Raw genomic sequence first — 16,542 nt, 5'->3', positions numbered from 1 at the left:
AGGCTTGATGGTTTGCTGCATATAAAAATCAGGAATAATAATATTTTTATTACACACTTCAAAACTAATACATTTTGAAGAGATGCAACAAGAATTATCTATTGTGAATTGGACAGCTGAGCTATTTGGAGACACTGAGCAATTGTGAAAATCTTAATGAAAAAATTTGAATATTCAAAATGAATACATTCTTCACAGAAAGGAAAGGGTATCTGCAAATAAAAAGCTAGGTTGGGCTGCAAAGGGTACAAGAGGTAAAATAAATTTAAAAAAAACATCAGAAATGCCAGTAATTTAAATTGACTTCTATCATAGATCAAGAAAGCTGCTCAAATAGTAAATTAAGACATTTAAAAGTATGTACAAAAAATTTGTCTCAAAACATAAAATTAATATTTTAAAAGTACAGTAAGGATAAAAAAACTTAAGATTGAGAGAGGACTCTTGAGGGATAACAAAGGAAGGCTTGTATTTTATGTGTATGAAATGGCTAGGTTACTAAATTTTGCTGTTTCTTCAGTTTTTACTAATTAAACTACAGCAGTATTCCTCATCTCGACCAACTGATAGATGAGAGCAAAGTTGAACAAAGCAATTGAGTAAATTCTGAATTTGTTAAAATAAAACTGGGAATTTAAAAAAACTGTTAAGACTTCTGGTCTAGATATTTCCCCAAGGTTTGTAAAGGAGGTCAAAGACTGGATATATGAACAAATTGCCACAATATTTTGTAAGTTCTTGAATAGTGGACAAATACCACAGAATTTGTTCCAGTAATTGCAGACCAGTTAGCCTTTATAGTTATGGGAAAATGTTTGGAAAGTCTGATAAAAGATACCTAGCTAAGTCATTTAACAAAGTTTAGAATTTTATTGGATAGTCAATATGGTTTCACTAAGGAAAAATCTTGCCTTACAAATCTTTTGACTTGCTTTGAAAATATTATGGCATATGTAGACGAGGGTAAATGCGTGGGTTTGATGTATCTGGATTTTCAGAAGATGTATGATAAAGTGCCAAATGAAGGCTTGTAAAGAAACTTATCTTTGTAGCTGTGGGGGATAAGTTAACTAATTGAATCGAAGAGTGACTTTATCAGAGAAAGTGGAGGATTGTTATAAATGGAAAGTTCAGTCAAACTGAATTAATATTGCAAGTGGTGTACCTCAGGGCTCAATTTAGGACCATTGTTTGTTTTTAAGTTAATAGCATAGATGAAGGAATGGTCAATAAATTACTTTAATTTGCAGATTATATCAAGGTCTTAGTGTTGCTGACTGTGAAGAGGATGCTGCTGATTTACAAAAGGATTTAAATCATTTAGTGGTTTGAGAAATAAATGGCAGATGGGTTTTATTTATGATAAATGCCAGATAACACATGTGAGTTATCATAATTTGGATTATTTGTATAATTTAGATAGAAATAACCATAACAGTGTCATGAAAGAAAAGTATCTTGGTGTAATAGTTAAGTCCCTTAAGCCATCCAAGCAGTGTGTTGTTGCAAATGGTAAGACAAATATGGTTTCAGGTTGTATCTTGAGAAATATCGAATACAAGTCTAAAAAAAGTTATTTTATTTTATAAGCCACATTTGGACTATTGTGTTCTGTCTTGGGCACTTTGCCTTAAGAAAGTCATTGAATTGTTAGAAAGGGCTCATAGGAGCGTTACTAAAATGGTACCTGGGATGGAGGGGGTTGCCATACCAAAAGAAATTAAGACCCTTTCAGTTGTTTTCTCTTGAAAAATGAAGAGTTAAAGGGAATCTTATTGAAGTGTTTAAGATTGTAAAATGTGTACGTGTTTTCTTATAGCACAGCCACAACGGGCTATTTGCTGAGCCCACGGATGGTAATTGAACCCCTAATTTTAGCGTTGTAAATCCTTAGACTTATCGCTGCACTAACGGGGGCGCGATTGTAAAACGAATTGATAATGTTGAGGCATCAAATTTTTTTTACACTTGACAGCAATAATTATAGAACTAAGGGACACGCACGCACACACACACACACACACACACACACACACACACATATTTAGGCAATGTAAGAGCCATCTTCAACTGAGATAAATTTATTTTTGAAATAGGATGTTTGTTTTATGGAATGGGTTGCCTTCAGATGTTGTGGAAGCAGTAAATTTGTGTGAGTTCACAAGAAAGCTTGATCGATATAATAATAAGGGCTGGCTTTAAGTCTTGTTTTTAAATTTATATATTTAATAGTTTGGCTTAGAGGATGGGACAGCTGACGGAAAAGGGGCATCTAATTTTAAAAATAAAGGTGAAAGCGATACTTAATTCCTATAAACAAAACAAAGATATTTTAAGAATTTAAAAAATAAAAAGTCTTCAACAGTTATATAAAACTAACGTTGCCTATTAAATCAATTTGTAGTTATGTTCACTACTGTAAAGCTTTTATTGACATGACACAATAAGTTAAACAAATATCCCTCGAGAGCGCAAATCAACCATGTCCATGACGTCATATGCAAATAACGGAAAATGTGAACACATGAATTTGTTTGTTCTGAATTTCGCGCAAGGCTACACGAGAGCTATCTGCGCTAGACGTCCCTAATTTAGCAATGTAAGACTAGAATGAAGGCAGCTAGTCATATCCACTCACCGCCAACTCTTGGGCTACGCTTTTACCAACGAATAGTGAAATTGACCGTAACATCATAACGTCCCCACGGCTAAAAGGGCGAATATCTTTGGTGTGACGGGGATTCGAACCCACGATCCTCTAAATTATATTTCGTATTGCTTGACAGAGGTAATACGTATCAGGGCCTTAAGAAGTTGTAAGGCCATGGCCTGACCGCTTTTTCATGGCATGTATAGCTACAGTTTATATATTAAAACTAGTTTCAGTTAAGTCGATGCATTACGTTGTGCGTCAGCAGCGTTTTAGTTTAAATAGCTCAGGACTGAATTTCATATATTAAATTTTGAAATCTTTTCTAGGTGGGCATACCTTCAGACCCACTTAGAAATGGTATGTTCTGCATGCTAGTTGTGTGCCTTTCACATGTCGTGTGTTACATTATTTAGATGCAGCAGTGCCTAAACATCCCATACAGCCATGAGTATTGAGTAATCAAAGTTGTACTTCCTTCCTACATTTTATATCTACTGCATGTCAGTGGTTGTACTAGATAAGTGAAATAGAGTACAATGTTCTTTTATTGTGCGGATTTGATGTTTCCTAAGTGTGAATTAATTATTAGATCCAGGAATGTGATTTTTGGAATTATGCACAAAGCCACACAATGGGCTACCTGTGCTCTGCCCAGTACGCGTATCAAATACCGATTTCTAGTGGTATGAGTCCACAGACATATCGTTATGCCATTGGGTGGCACACTGTGTATATCAAACCTGTCATGACATATCACATATATTAAGCACGTCATCACGTATACAAAGTAATTAAAATATACGTCACACGTAGTATTAAAATCGGTATTACGTCTCACGTTAACACCGCTGAAAACGGTAATAAACGAATTGTTATTATTGCGTATGTTTGGTATCATTTAGTAAATTGGACATCAATAGAACAATGAATCAACGAAATGATTAAAGTAAATCTTAAAATATATAAACACTGCAGTAATTGGTGGATTAATCTTCCATTTCACTATAATAATAATTATTAAAATAATGCATAAAAAAGTTAACTTGTGTTGCTCTTTTACTCACTAGATGGCGTTCCTATTGAATAAATATCCGTGTCTAATTTTAAGAAAATAAACTGTTTTTGCTTGAATGGTATAACATGTCTCTCTGTTATTACTGAACTATTACTAGTTCTTATACAGTACAGTGTTTTATTTCTCCTTTTTGTTTTATTTAATCGTTTAATGCTAAGTCATGTTACTCGTGTAAATATAAATATAATTCTGTAGAATTCACCTGTCAATATTCGTAAAGTATGACAAAGAGCAGTTTTCTGAAACGTTGATAAATAAATTTTGATTGTTTTACTTCGCACATAAGTATTCAAGAGTTAGCTGCGCCAGCCATCCCTAATTTAGAGTAACATACTAGTCAATAATAGGCATTTAGTCAACACTATCTACCGTCATCACGAAAAGTTGTTTAATTATTTGAAAACCATTTCGACACCAAAACTTCCTTTTTCTGTGAGTTTTATTGGTGACTGTGTAACGAAGTTCGTTAAAATTGTTTAAGAACCTGAATTGAACACATCAGAGTGCCAAAGGCGATGTCTTACTCGGGCAAAACAAGAAACTGGTATTTCTAGTTTTAGAGAATAGATATACGTTCAGGCTTGTACAAGTAAATTATTGATATAAGAGGAACTCCTCCCCAGACGTATTATAATTATTCAGTGAGAACTAATTAAATATGAAAATAAAATAAAAATAGATATCAAAATACATCCGTGTTTTTCAGTTATTATTTTATATTTTGCACGTTATGAATAATAGCAGTCATTTTACATATTGCGTCCTTGACAATTGTAAGAAAACAATAACCATAAAGAAGTTTGCTCATTCTTAGAATAAACACGCACACACACTGTGTTCATCTTGCATGTATACTGTTGGCCAAAATCTTAAGGCCAATGAACATGAAAAAAATATGCATTTTGCGTTGTTACACTCGACCACTTATTTGAGTAGAGCTTCGAAAGATGAAAATAAGAAAAGGGAAAATAAAAAAAAAAGTTTTTAGCATTTAATAGGGAAAATGTGAACACTATGAAATTAGCATAAATACTAGCTTGTCAAAAATTAAAGACCGTACCAAAAAAAAAAAGCCCTAAACAGGGTAGGAAATGCCCAACAAGAGGTCTCGGTAGTGAGTTGCACGGCCATCATTGCGTATAACTTCAAACATTCGTTTTGGCGTGTTCGATATAAGCGTTTGAAGAAGGCTGGCTGGAATGTTATTCCAAGTGGTGAAGATGGCTTCACGAAGATCTTGCACTGTTTGGAATTGACGTCTATTTCTATAGACTTCCCTTGCCATCCACCCCAAACATTTCCAATGGGATTCAGTTCGGGCGATCACACTGAATGGAAAAAAAAAAATCACGTTATTCGACATGAGAAAATCCTTTGGCCTGTGGGCATTGTGGATTGCACCGTTGTCCTGTTGAAAGATCCAGTCATTTTCACAGAAGCGAGGGCTTTCAGTAAATAAGAATGCTCTCTCCAATATGCCAGTGTAGCCAGCTGCTGTTTGACACCCCCTGTATAACATGAAGCTCCATTGTTCCATGGAAGGAGAAAGCACCCCAGATCATGATGGAACCTCCTTTACTGTGTCGTGTAGAAAATGTCTCCGGTGAGATATCCTTATCGTGCCAGTAACATTGGAAGCCATCTGGACCATCCAGGTTAATTTTTTTTTCTCGTCAAAGAACAAAACCTTCGTCCACTTTTCTACGTCTCATGTTTGGTGCTTCTCAGCAAAGTTTAACCGAGCTGTTTCGTAGTCTGGTAAGAGGCGTAGCCTTTGAAGACGTTTACGGTTTTCAAAGCCTTTCTCTTGTAGATGCCGTCTTATTGTTCTTGAGCTGCATTCTGCGTCCGTAAGGGCCTTAATCTGGTGTCTTGCCGGACAACTCGTCGAATCCTCCTGCTTAACACCGGCGAACTTTTATTGAGGCGACCACTTGAAATTTTCTTTCCGTATCCTTTAGAGTCTTTTAAGAAATTTGCAACAGCAGTTTTACTACGCCCAATCTCACCAGCGATGGCATGTTGAGAGAGACCTTGCTTTTGCAGCTCGACAATTCTGCCACGTTCAAATTCTGTTAACTTTTTAGTCTTTGCCATCTTTTTACCCAATGTAACACAGGAGATGTCAATGGGAGATGTTGACAACGCTAATGCTCGAACACAAATGACTAAATTTCGTTACGTGTTTACCGATTAACTCTTCATTTCAGTATGGTCTTATATTTTTGACCAGTTAGTGGTTAGGCTAATTTCATAATGTTCACATTTTCCCTATTAAATGCTAAAAACGTTTTTTATTTTTATTTTCCCTTTTCTTATTTTCATCTTTCGAAGCTCTTCTCAAGTAAGTGGTTGAGTCTAACAACGCAAAATGCATATTTTTTCTTTATGTTCATTGGCCTTAAGATTTTGGCCAGCAGTTTATATACACACCGTGTTCGTCTTACCCCACGAACGTTGAATACCGACAAATATTACTAGAAAATCGCTTTTAATCCTGTTCGTAAAAAAACTGTGTGCACATTTCTCTTACCCGCATGTCGGATACAAAAAGTGTTTGCATTGTAGTAGAAATCATTTTTAGGAGGTTATACCATTATCACGGTTTGACTATGTAACATAAGATGTATGTCTGGCCCAGCATGGTCAGATGTTTAGGGCGCTCGCTTCCCAATCTGCGTGTCGCTGGTTCAAATCCCTGTTATAAAGTTACGGTCAATCCTACTATTCGTTTGTAGAAGTGTAGCTCAAGAGTTTGCAGTGGGTAGTGATGACTATCTGCCTTTCCTCTAGTCTTATGGTGTTAAATTAAGGACATCTAGCGCAGATAGCCTTCAAAAACTTTCCGCGAAATTCAAAAACAAACAAAATATGCCATATCTAGGGTAGTCTGGGGGCACACTCCCAAAACATTGAAAATTTAATGCTAGAAGATCGAATATTGAGCCATTTTAACTATAAATACTGTTTACACACAGCTTAACGTATTGAATTAAAAGATGCAAGTCTTACCACATAAGTTATAGCTACACATGCCATGAAAAAGAGGTCGGATCATGACCTGACTGGCCTTACCGCTTCCTGTGGCCGCATTCACTTATCGGCTACACTTGTACAAATTTTACTTATTTGGTACAGTAAGGCCAGTTGATTGAAATGGTTATCGACGAACAACACCTAATACAACATCAGCTAGTGTATTAAGTTACTCTAACTGTCATTATAATTATACAGAGCTTATCTTGTGTGAAATACAGCGGAGAAGGTTACACATTTCACAACTGACTCACAGGATTAGAGACGTACGAGGACATCCGCCTGAGGATGGAGTAGATGAGGGTGTGGGTCCGAAATAAAATATAGGATTTGGTATACAACAAACATAGTGACAATAACTGTCGACAACTCTTGAAAAATCCGAAGTTTCACTACTCACTCACTTGCTTTTATACACACACACCCTACTCTTGCTAATTTACCGTAGTACCTAATGTTTTGTAATTGCAGTGATAAACTACAATTACTGTTCTCTATGCTTATTTTGGTAATCTGCTTAAGATGGAGTGTGTATGTTCCGAAACGTCCAATAAATATCTTGTTTTACCTATTGAGAATGTGACACGTTTTGCACAACTGTTGCCCATTTAACTCTGAGGTTCTTTGTACAACTTGGTTTATTCACGAGTGGAATAAACTTAGAATACAGAGAAGAAAAGTAGGTTAGAATATTTTTTTTTTCCCAACAGGTCACTAATACACGTGGTGTGCCCAACAACTCGGGAAGATTCTTATCCTGAAATAAGATATATTTCACGGTAGCATGGTAGCTGTTACCATGATTACTTCGGGTATTACATATCGACAGGTGGTCTACGCCGTAAATGATATAGATCGTAACAGTATGATGACTGTTACTAAAAGTTTTTAATATTTTTTGATGTTGCGTCGGATATGACGTAACTATTAGGTCTACGTCGTAAATGATGACGTGTTCGAAGCAACGTGATGACTATTACAAAGTATTCTCCAGCTTGTTTGGCGTTACGTTGGTTTTTACGTCAGTTTGGTTTGAAATTCGTACAAGCTACACGAGGGCCATCTGCGCTAGCCGTACCTAATTTTGCAGAGTGAAGGCAGCTAGCCATTACCACTCTCTGAGCTGCTCTTATGCAAACGAATAGTGGGATTGATCGTACCATTTCAATGCTTCTTCGCCTGTTTGGTGAGAAGGAAATTCGAACCTGTGACCTTCAGATTGCAAGTCCAGCGCTCTAACCTCCTAGCCACTGACGTAAGTATTACATTGTTTATTCTTTTAAAAAATATATCTAAACACGCAATGCCTGATCAAGACGATTGTAGGACCTAAGCGCCTTCTGTTCGTAGATCCTATCAGTCTTATAAATTAAACCAAGTATCAACTTTTAAGGAACATTTTCATGGGCCCATGGCTTTCGTAGGCCCTAAGTACAATGCCTAATAAATGATCCGGCCCTGTAGACATGCATACGCACATGCTTCTAACACATCAGTGAGGACAGCAGTAGAACAATGCGTCATTTTCAGCAATCACATTGTTTTGTTTTTTAGCGTATTTCAGCGTTCGTTTTATCTTGTATCAAACAGAACTACTTTCAGTCGAACATGTCCCTCTGTGGTGGAAAAACCTGCATCGGTTTTGTATATCTTATTTTCTACACGTTGAATAAAATGCTCGGGTTTTCACGTAATGACAGATTTAGCCTTCTGAAATCTGCTGATACGTTAATTGTAAAGTTGTGAAACATGTTTGAGAACTCTGGTGTATAATGACGGAACCAGCTCCACTTGTAATAGGTGTTTACTGAAACGAATTTTCCGTTGTTTTCATTTGTATGAAATCCTATTGAAATATACTTGAGCAATATTGGTCAATGTAAATACAACGTTTGCTACGTTGTATCGTTTATTGTTTTGTTTTTATAAATGTGTGTTTTATTGTTGAATGATTTGATTTCCCAATATAATCTTCATTATCTGGTAATAAATATTAAAAATGGATATTGTTTAAAATGCTTAAACCCTTTCTGCCTCTATCTGCCTCTTCAAAATTTGAAAGCTTTCAAATAATAAAAGAACAAATCCACACCAATTTTGTGCACATTCGACATATCAGCCAATGAAATCGTAACTTTCTAGAGCTACTTACACGGTTATACATTAGATATTACATTATGCTTTGAACATGAAATACATTTTGTACAACCTTGGAGCTAATAATGCTTTGGTACGCTGCTTAGTGAATGGCTTATAAGATCTGTGGCCTGGCATGGATAGGTAGTTAAGACACTCGACTCGTAATCTGAGGGTCGCAGGTTCGAATCCTACTATTCGTTGGTAAAATAGTAGCCCAACAGTTGGCGGTGGGTGATGATGACTAGGTGCCATCCCTCTAGTCTTACACTGTTAAATTAGGGACAGCGAGCACAGATAGCCCTCTTGTTGCTTTGCGCGAAATTAAAAAACAAACAAACCCACCAGATATGCTCGCTATTTCAGCCGTGGGGTATAATGTGACGGTCAATCCCACTATTCGTTGGTAAAAAGCACAAGAGATGGCGGTGGAAGGTGATGACTAGTTGCCTTCTCTAGTCTTACACTGCTTAATTATGGACAACTATCGCAGATAGCCCTTGTGTAGCTTTGCGCGAAATTAAAAACAAACAAACTATGAGAATTTTTTACAGCACCAGGTGTATTAGTGACCTAATAAGGAGCTTCCAAAGTTGTTGACCACACCAGGTGTATTCGAGACCTTTTCAACTAAGTCCGTATCTTGAGAGTTTTATTTCAGGATTTGATTTCAAACAGTCTTCAGTTACAGGATGCTGACTGACAAATATATACATATATATTTATTTATTTATTTAAACACCTTGATACATTCTACAAGATACGTATCGACAACCACGAAATGTCACTTTGACCCTTTCAACGATGGATTGTATCAGCATTTATAACTAATATCTCCTTACATAACGTGTTGCATGTTTTAGCTGATGTTCAACATATCATGAAGTTCATGTTGTGGAGTCGCTTCTTGTTTTATTCCTTGTTGTTATGCCAAATACATTATTCGTATAATAAACGAAACGTAAGTGACTTACGATGCCAGATTAACCCTAGTTTGTACTGTTACGGGAAATATAATGTGTTTGATTTATACCGCTGCCAATAAAATTTCCTGAATCTACTAAAACAAAAGAAAGAAATATTGTTCATCGGAATTGCGTTTTTGGACAATTTTATTTTTTTATTTTCCATGAATATCTAAGAGTGTAGTTAACAATTTATGTCTGAAAAACAGTGAAGAATCAAACTGTTATTACTTGTACCTATACATACATATATAGGGATATATATAGGTGGACATGAACTATTATACTACTGCTGTTAAAAATAATTTTAAATTGTATGGTACCACATTGATAATGGGCTGGTAGTGTCTGTCGTCTGAATGAAGATGCTTATTACAGATCCTTACAAGCTAATTAAAAACATCCAACTGTTAGCTATATATATATATGTGTGTGTGTGTGTGTGTGTGTGTGTGTGTAATATAGACATGGTTAGTTAAAAACCTTATGTCATTATACACATAATAGGGTTTTCATTCTGGTAGCTTTTTAATTCAATATTCACAGATAATTATGCTCATTTGAACGATTCTGTGGATCTAGTAGACTTAAGCAATGGCCCCTAATGTGCAGACTTGTTGCCCGTGATAGCATTTTATAACTGAACACGTGTCGTCAGTCTGCGCAATGATTGTGATATGACTCGACACGTGGTGTACTTTATATTGAAACAACATTTACTTGGGATCTCGGCAGCTAAGGTTCTCTGAAATATGCATAATTTTACGATAAGCGATATTTCATGATGACTGTTGGAGACACGGTTACACATATTTTACTTTAATACCAGTTTTGGTTTTCACCACTTCAATCTACATAGATAGTATGACAAAGGATCTGTGGCTGTTAGTCATAGTTATTTTTTTTTCCTGATTTATTATTGCATTTTTTGATATATTAAAGTCTATAGATGGGAATTTCCGCCGAATGATTAAATCATTTCAGGCAGAAATTCATTTGTTTTGAATAGCCAAACGTATAGCCTGTTGCGTCATTATACATTCTATAAAGGAATGAAAACCGGTCTCAGTCACAGAGGTATAACACACGTACGGTTATACAAGAGGCTTGGATGTTCTTCTCTGAACGGTAAGAACTTCATTTTTGTATTTAATCGTGATATAATCTGCAAGAAATAAAAATATTATAGACAGTCCTGACACACACACACTTTCCTTGCACTGATTATAGTGAAATTAAAACTGTTTTTAAGCACAGATTTAGTTTTTATTCTCTTCTGTGTACATAAAGGTCTTGCACTAACGTCAAAATGTCACGTGCTTTATGGTTTACTTCGCCATATTGAGTGTTGACATTCATTTTAGGTAAAAAGCGCCAAATTGGCCTTCTAATATTGTATTATCTAACGTTGTTAGACATTGAGAAACTAACCAGATGCAGAGTTTCGGACCCGTATCACTACTTGATAATGTTTACACATCATTGGTAGCGTTTAAAGCTTTACCTAACTTTGCATTACTGTAGATTGCTGTCGATTAGTAGTAGGGAATTTGTAGCGTCTAAGATGAGGGTGCGCCTAGTGGCACATAGGTCTGTCTACCGACTTATATCGCTAAGAAACGCGTTTCGATACCCGTTGTGAGTAGATCAAAGATAGCCCATTGTGTACCTTTGTGCTTAATTCAAAACAACAACAAAATAGCGGCGTTGAAAGTCGTACAGTGTACAGAAGTCACGTGCACGACCTTTATGTGAGCCCGTCTGTTTTCTTTGTACAATCATTTCTGTGTGTTCATCTTTACGTGCGAATTGTTAGATAAAAACAATATTAGAGCTCGTAGAAAAAGAAATCTATTTACCCAGCGTAGTTTGTCTTAGATAGTGTGTAACACTCGATGATGAAAATACGGCGTAGTTTGTTTTGGGTAGTGTGGGACACTGGATGGTGAAAATACAGCGTAATTTGCGACTGTAATGTATATCACTTTCACGTATCAGCCCTCAAATGTAGTCTCCTATCATGTTTTCGTTATACGCTCCCAGGTCACAAAAGCAAAGTTTAAAGAGAAAAATAGGTCTTTTCCATTTACTTTAGGCATAAGCAATTAGGAAATAACACTTTCTGCCCAGGAACAAGAAAAAGTAAAAATTTGTTACATGGTGTTATTCAACTTGCGTATTTACATCATTCCAGACATGTTTTAATGAAACCTAAAACTCGCGCCAAAATAAACCAGTTATTTCTTAAATGTATCAATTAATTGTTTCGTAACTTCAGTAAAGAACCACAATCTATTGTTATAGATTTACACAACAACAAATTTGGAATATATATATATTGGATTGAATGTTACAAAATTTGACCAAAAACAACGATTCTTAATTCAATCATAACTAGTAGTTACGAATCGGAAAACAACTCCTCAATCTGTACAGGAGAGAGTCGTCAAAGAGTTGATGTGAACGAAAGAGTTAAAGCAATTTGTGACGAAATATATCAACTCCAATAAATATATTAAACCAGTGGTATTTGTAAGATATCCTAGTCCGTTGCTAAACTAAGACACGATGCATTATAATTCTATGAATTGAAGAATGTCAAAAATAACACTATATGACTAAAGTGTTCATTAACCATACTATATCTGTCATGTGAAGTGCCAACAGTGTCTATATCGGGGCTTTTTAGAGTGGCTGGAATACAACATATATAGTAGTGGTCGAGACACTGCTTATATAATAAAGTTTGTTTGTTTGTCTTTGAATTTCGCACAAAGCTACTCGAGGGCTATCTGTGCTAGCCGTCCCTAATTTAGCAGTATAAGACTAGAGTGAAGGCAGCTAGTCATCACCACCCACCGCCAGCTCTTGGGCTACTCTTTTATCAACGAATAGTGGGATTGACCGTACCATTATAACGCCTCCATTAAATAATAAAATAACTTTATCAGTAACTATTTATTAGAAATTACATTAAGTTCGTCAAGTTCAATTTTTATCAGTTTTATGAATCGTTTCACAGATGGGTATTAGAGTTTATGGGCGGATATTGTAATTCAATACCTCTGCCAGTAAGAGCAATTAGCTAAGATGGTTACATTAAGGTATTAATATCATGCATTATCACCATCTAATCATACAACTTCCAAAGCATTATCTAAGGGAGAAAAACCTGTAATAAAGTGTTAAGACACACGTTGGTGGTTCATATTTCGCTAGCTTGATTCCATTATTTCCAGTTCTATAGTAGGAGTCTTAACAACGTTAACATTCTTATCTAACGTGCACACACACGCCCCCAAGTGGCATGTCTGCAGGCGTACACTGCTAGAAACCGGATTTCGACACTTGTGTTGGGCAAAGCACAGATAGCCCTTTGTGTAGGTTTTGTGCACAATATCAAACAACGACTCTCGAATGATTTTACTTGCGAAAATGCTGTCCATACCAGCTGGCATCTGAATATAATACAATATATACGTGTGTGGCACAAGGAAACGTGAAGCTTTCAGTTACTTAAGCTAATTAACCTACATAAATAACTAATAAACGTTCATGTTTTATTTTACATAAGAAACCGCCGTTTCTTGTTCGTTTCTTTATTTATCTACGTGCTATATAACAAAGTGCAAAAAAAAAGTTATAAAATAACGTTAGTTTCTGGTTTTCAGTGTATATATTGTAATTAAAATAAGTTTAATTTATTTCCACAAACTTACAGGTGAAAATCACCCAAGTCATGTTGTTGTCTCTGGCATTTATTTTGGGAACTGTATCCATTTATGATGCTCTCCCATTGGAGGATCAGATTGGTGTCGTCGACTCTGTGCAAAGCGATTACAGATCCGTGATAGCCACCAACCAGTTTGCTTTGTCTGTCCTAAATGCACTGGATAAGAAAGCGAATATTATTATGTCTCCTTGGAGCTTGTCCTTGGCTCTAGGAATGGCCTATCTTGGTGCTTCGGGTAGCACAGGTCGAGAAATGGAAGAGGCTTTGGGGTATCAATCTGCGGGAATTCAAGGCAATCAGGTTCACGAGGGCTTTAGAATACAAGAAAGTGTATTGAAGAGGGTTCAGGTTAAGAATGAACTGAGCAGTGCTAACATTGTTCTTGCCCAGGAAGGGTACACTGTATCTAAGTCCTATAAAGATGGCTTAAAACGATACTACAATTCTTCAACCATAGAAATTAACTTCGGGAAACCACAATCCGTACTCCAGTGGGTAAACGCTTGGGGATACTGGAATTCAAATAGCAAGATCAAACAAATATTGACAGAAACACCACCAGAAACCACCAAGCTGATGTTACTGAATGGCGTATATTTCAAGGGTAATTGGTTAAGTCCGTTTAAACCTGAAAATACGAGTTTAGAAGCTTTCACCAATGAAAGTGGTCGGAAAGTGACTGTCCCTATAATGCACATGATCAGTAATGTGTCCTATGTTGCTTATCACGAGTTAGGCGTCTATGCTGTAAACCTGCCTTACGATGGTGAAGACATTAGCATGATGGTGCTTCTTCCAGAAGAAGATAACAACTTAAACGCTGTAGAAGACAAACTTACACTGGCTGTACTGGAAGACATGTTAGCTCAGATGAAAATGCAACCAATAACTATTGGCCTGCCAAAGTTTGAGCTAAAAGACGATCGCAAACTGAAAGAAACATTGAAGTCTTTGGGCATGCAGTCGGCATTTAGTGAGAATAAAGCTGATTTTTCAAAGATTGCAGGAACAGACGACCTCTACTTGGAAGAGGTCATCCACAAAGCTGTTATCAATGTTAACGAGAGGGGTACAGAAGCAAATGCAAACACCATTATCAGTATAATGAGCAAACGGAAACTTCCAGAGTTCATCGTGGATCGACCGTTTCTCTTCTTGATCCGCGACAGGCGAAGTGGCGCCATCCTCTTTCTAGGACATGTCGTTGAGCTGGAGTGACCATACCTCATATCATTGTATAAGTTTATTCAGCTGTTACAAAGAGTCTTTGTAACGTGTGTCGCATACTTCAAGCACTGCATCTTTATAATCGAACTTGTCTAACTCGCGCTTAATAAAACACATTCTTATTAAATATTACCATAAACGGTTTAAAAAAGGGATATCTGAATATACGTGTCTATGTCAGAATCTACTGTGTTACATGTAATAACCAACTTTGTTAAAGAAATTAAACATCATTCTTAAACGTAGTAACTGTTTTCGGGTTTTCATCTACTTTTTTTTTTTAAGTATGAAATATGTATTATTACTAGGCACACTACACTGTGTCACAGCCAACTGTCTAACACGAATCAGTATACTCACCACAACAGGACAAACATTAGCGACAGTCAACTGGATAACAAGAACCAGTATCCTAACTATAGAGAGACAAACATTACCTACAGTCAGCTGTCTAATAAGAATCAGTGTACTCACCAGAGCAGAACAAACATTAGCGACAGTCAACTGACTAACAAGAACCAGTATCCTAACTATGGAGAGACAAACATTAACTACAGTAAACTATCTAATAAGAACCAATATACTCACTACAACAAGACAAACATTACCTACCATTTTTTGTTTAACAAGAGCCAGTATACTCACCAGTACAGGACAAACATTACCTACGGTCAGCTTTCTAACACGAACCAGTATACTAGGTAGAGAAGGACAAACATTACCTACAATCAACTGTCTAACACGAATCGGTGTACTTACTAGAGCAGGATAAACATTACCTACAGTCAAGTATTCAACTAAATTTACAACTAAAAAAATAACTTCACTTTAAAACATTTGCTCTGCGTGAAAGAAGAAAAAAGATTATTTAGAGATACCTTATTCACTTTAAATAATTTAAGTTTGTTTTCACTTCTGGAGAAACGTTATTGTGGTAAAAGGTCACTCAGGTAAAAAAAATAAAAATGTGTGCTTACAACGAAACGTTAGTTTAGCGGTAAACAGAAATGGTTCAGAAACATCTTTTATTGAGATTGATTCCTGTATAAGGTTTTGGAAACGAATGTGTGAAATATTTGACTCAAAGAAAAGTAGTTCTTTATTCTAACGCTAGGGAATAATGTATTATTGTGAATTAATTTCTAAAGCTACTAAGGTATTTGATTCGAGAATATAAAACAATGTTTAGCAACTCTAGTACTAAGCCAATTTCAGGACAGAATAATTCAGTTGGTAATTTCTTATGATACTGTAGTTAACTAATAGCTTATTACTGTAGAATTGTAACAACGCCTATGTATTATAATTTGTATTTTTTAGTACTAACTATGAAAATTAGTGAATTTCTATAAAAATAAACCAATGTTATATATACCTCTACAAATATATACACGTATAAACGAGGTTATGTGTGTGTGTGTGTAGATACACAAACAAAACTACAATGTTGAAATTCTTCTATTTCTTCGTTGTTTTCAACCAATTTCGTGGCTTCAATAATGAATATTCAGGATATAAATCTACTGATAATCTATAACAAACACACTGTAATATTTATTTTCAACTACATATAATTAACCTCAATTAATTATATACTTTTCGTAATATACAAATATAAAATACGATCCTTAAAAACATTAAAATACCGGTTACACTTAACACGTGTTTTTTCTACCCCCAGTAATACAGTGGTATGTCTATAGACTCGCACCGCTAG

The 16,542-nt window shown here is 35.8% G+C and overlaps 2 protein-coding genes and 1 long non-coding RNA gene across 3 annotated transcripts in view; 2 read left to right on the top strand and 1 right to left on the bottom strand.

Annotated features, from left to right (window-relative positions):
- Positions 1-7,615: 7,615 nt before the first annotated feature.
- Positions 7,616-16,542, top strand: part of LOC143245176 (uncharacterized) — a 51,106-nt gene continuing 42,179 nt past the window's right edge. The window contains exon 1 of the long non-coding RNA XR_013025492.1: positions 7,616-8,019. This is a non-coding gene — a long non-coding RNA (uncharacterized LOC143245176). The remainder of the gene's footprint in view (positions 8,020-16,542) is intronic.
- On the top strand, positions 10,838-15,068 carry LOC143245172 (intracellular coagulation inhibitor 2-like). Its single transcript, XM_076491206.1, has 2 exons — positions 10,838-10,993; positions 13,587-15,068. The coding sequence occupies exon 2, from the start codon at positions 13,605-13,607 to the stop codon at positions 14,814-14,816; it is 1,212 nt and encodes a 403-aa protein (XP_076347321.1). The 5' UTR covers positions 10,838-10,993; positions 13,587-13,604; the 3' UTR covers positions 14,817-15,068.
- The window catches only part of LOC143245174 (apolipoprotein D-like), a 31,988-nt gene continuing 26,336 nt past the window's right edge, over positions 10,891-16,542 (bottom strand). Inside the window, exon 4 of the mRNA XM_076491210.1 lies at positions 10,891-11,030. Coding sequence (XP_076347325.1) covers positions 10,960-11,030 — 71 coding nt within the window. The 3' untranslated portion in view covers positions 10,891-10,959. The remainder of the gene's footprint in view (positions 11,031-16,542) is intronic.

This window comes from Tachypleus tridentatus, chromosome 2, assembly GCF_004210375.1.
Source record: "Tachypleus tridentatus isolate NWPU-2018 chromosome 2, ASM421037v1, whole genome shotgun sequence".
Lineage (NCBI taxonomy): Eukaryota > Metazoa > Arthropoda > Merostomata > Xiphosura > Limulidae > Tachypleus > Tachypleus tridentatus.
Note: the sequence above shows the minus strand (reverse complement) of the source record. Positions and strands in the feature narration are given on the sequence as shown.

Bases quoted from the DNA above. Each gene is read 5' to 3' on its own strand.
- LOC143245172 (XM_076491206.1), top strand. From the start codon at position 13,605: ATGTTGTTGTCTCTGGCATTTATTTTGGGAACTGTATCCATTTATGAT.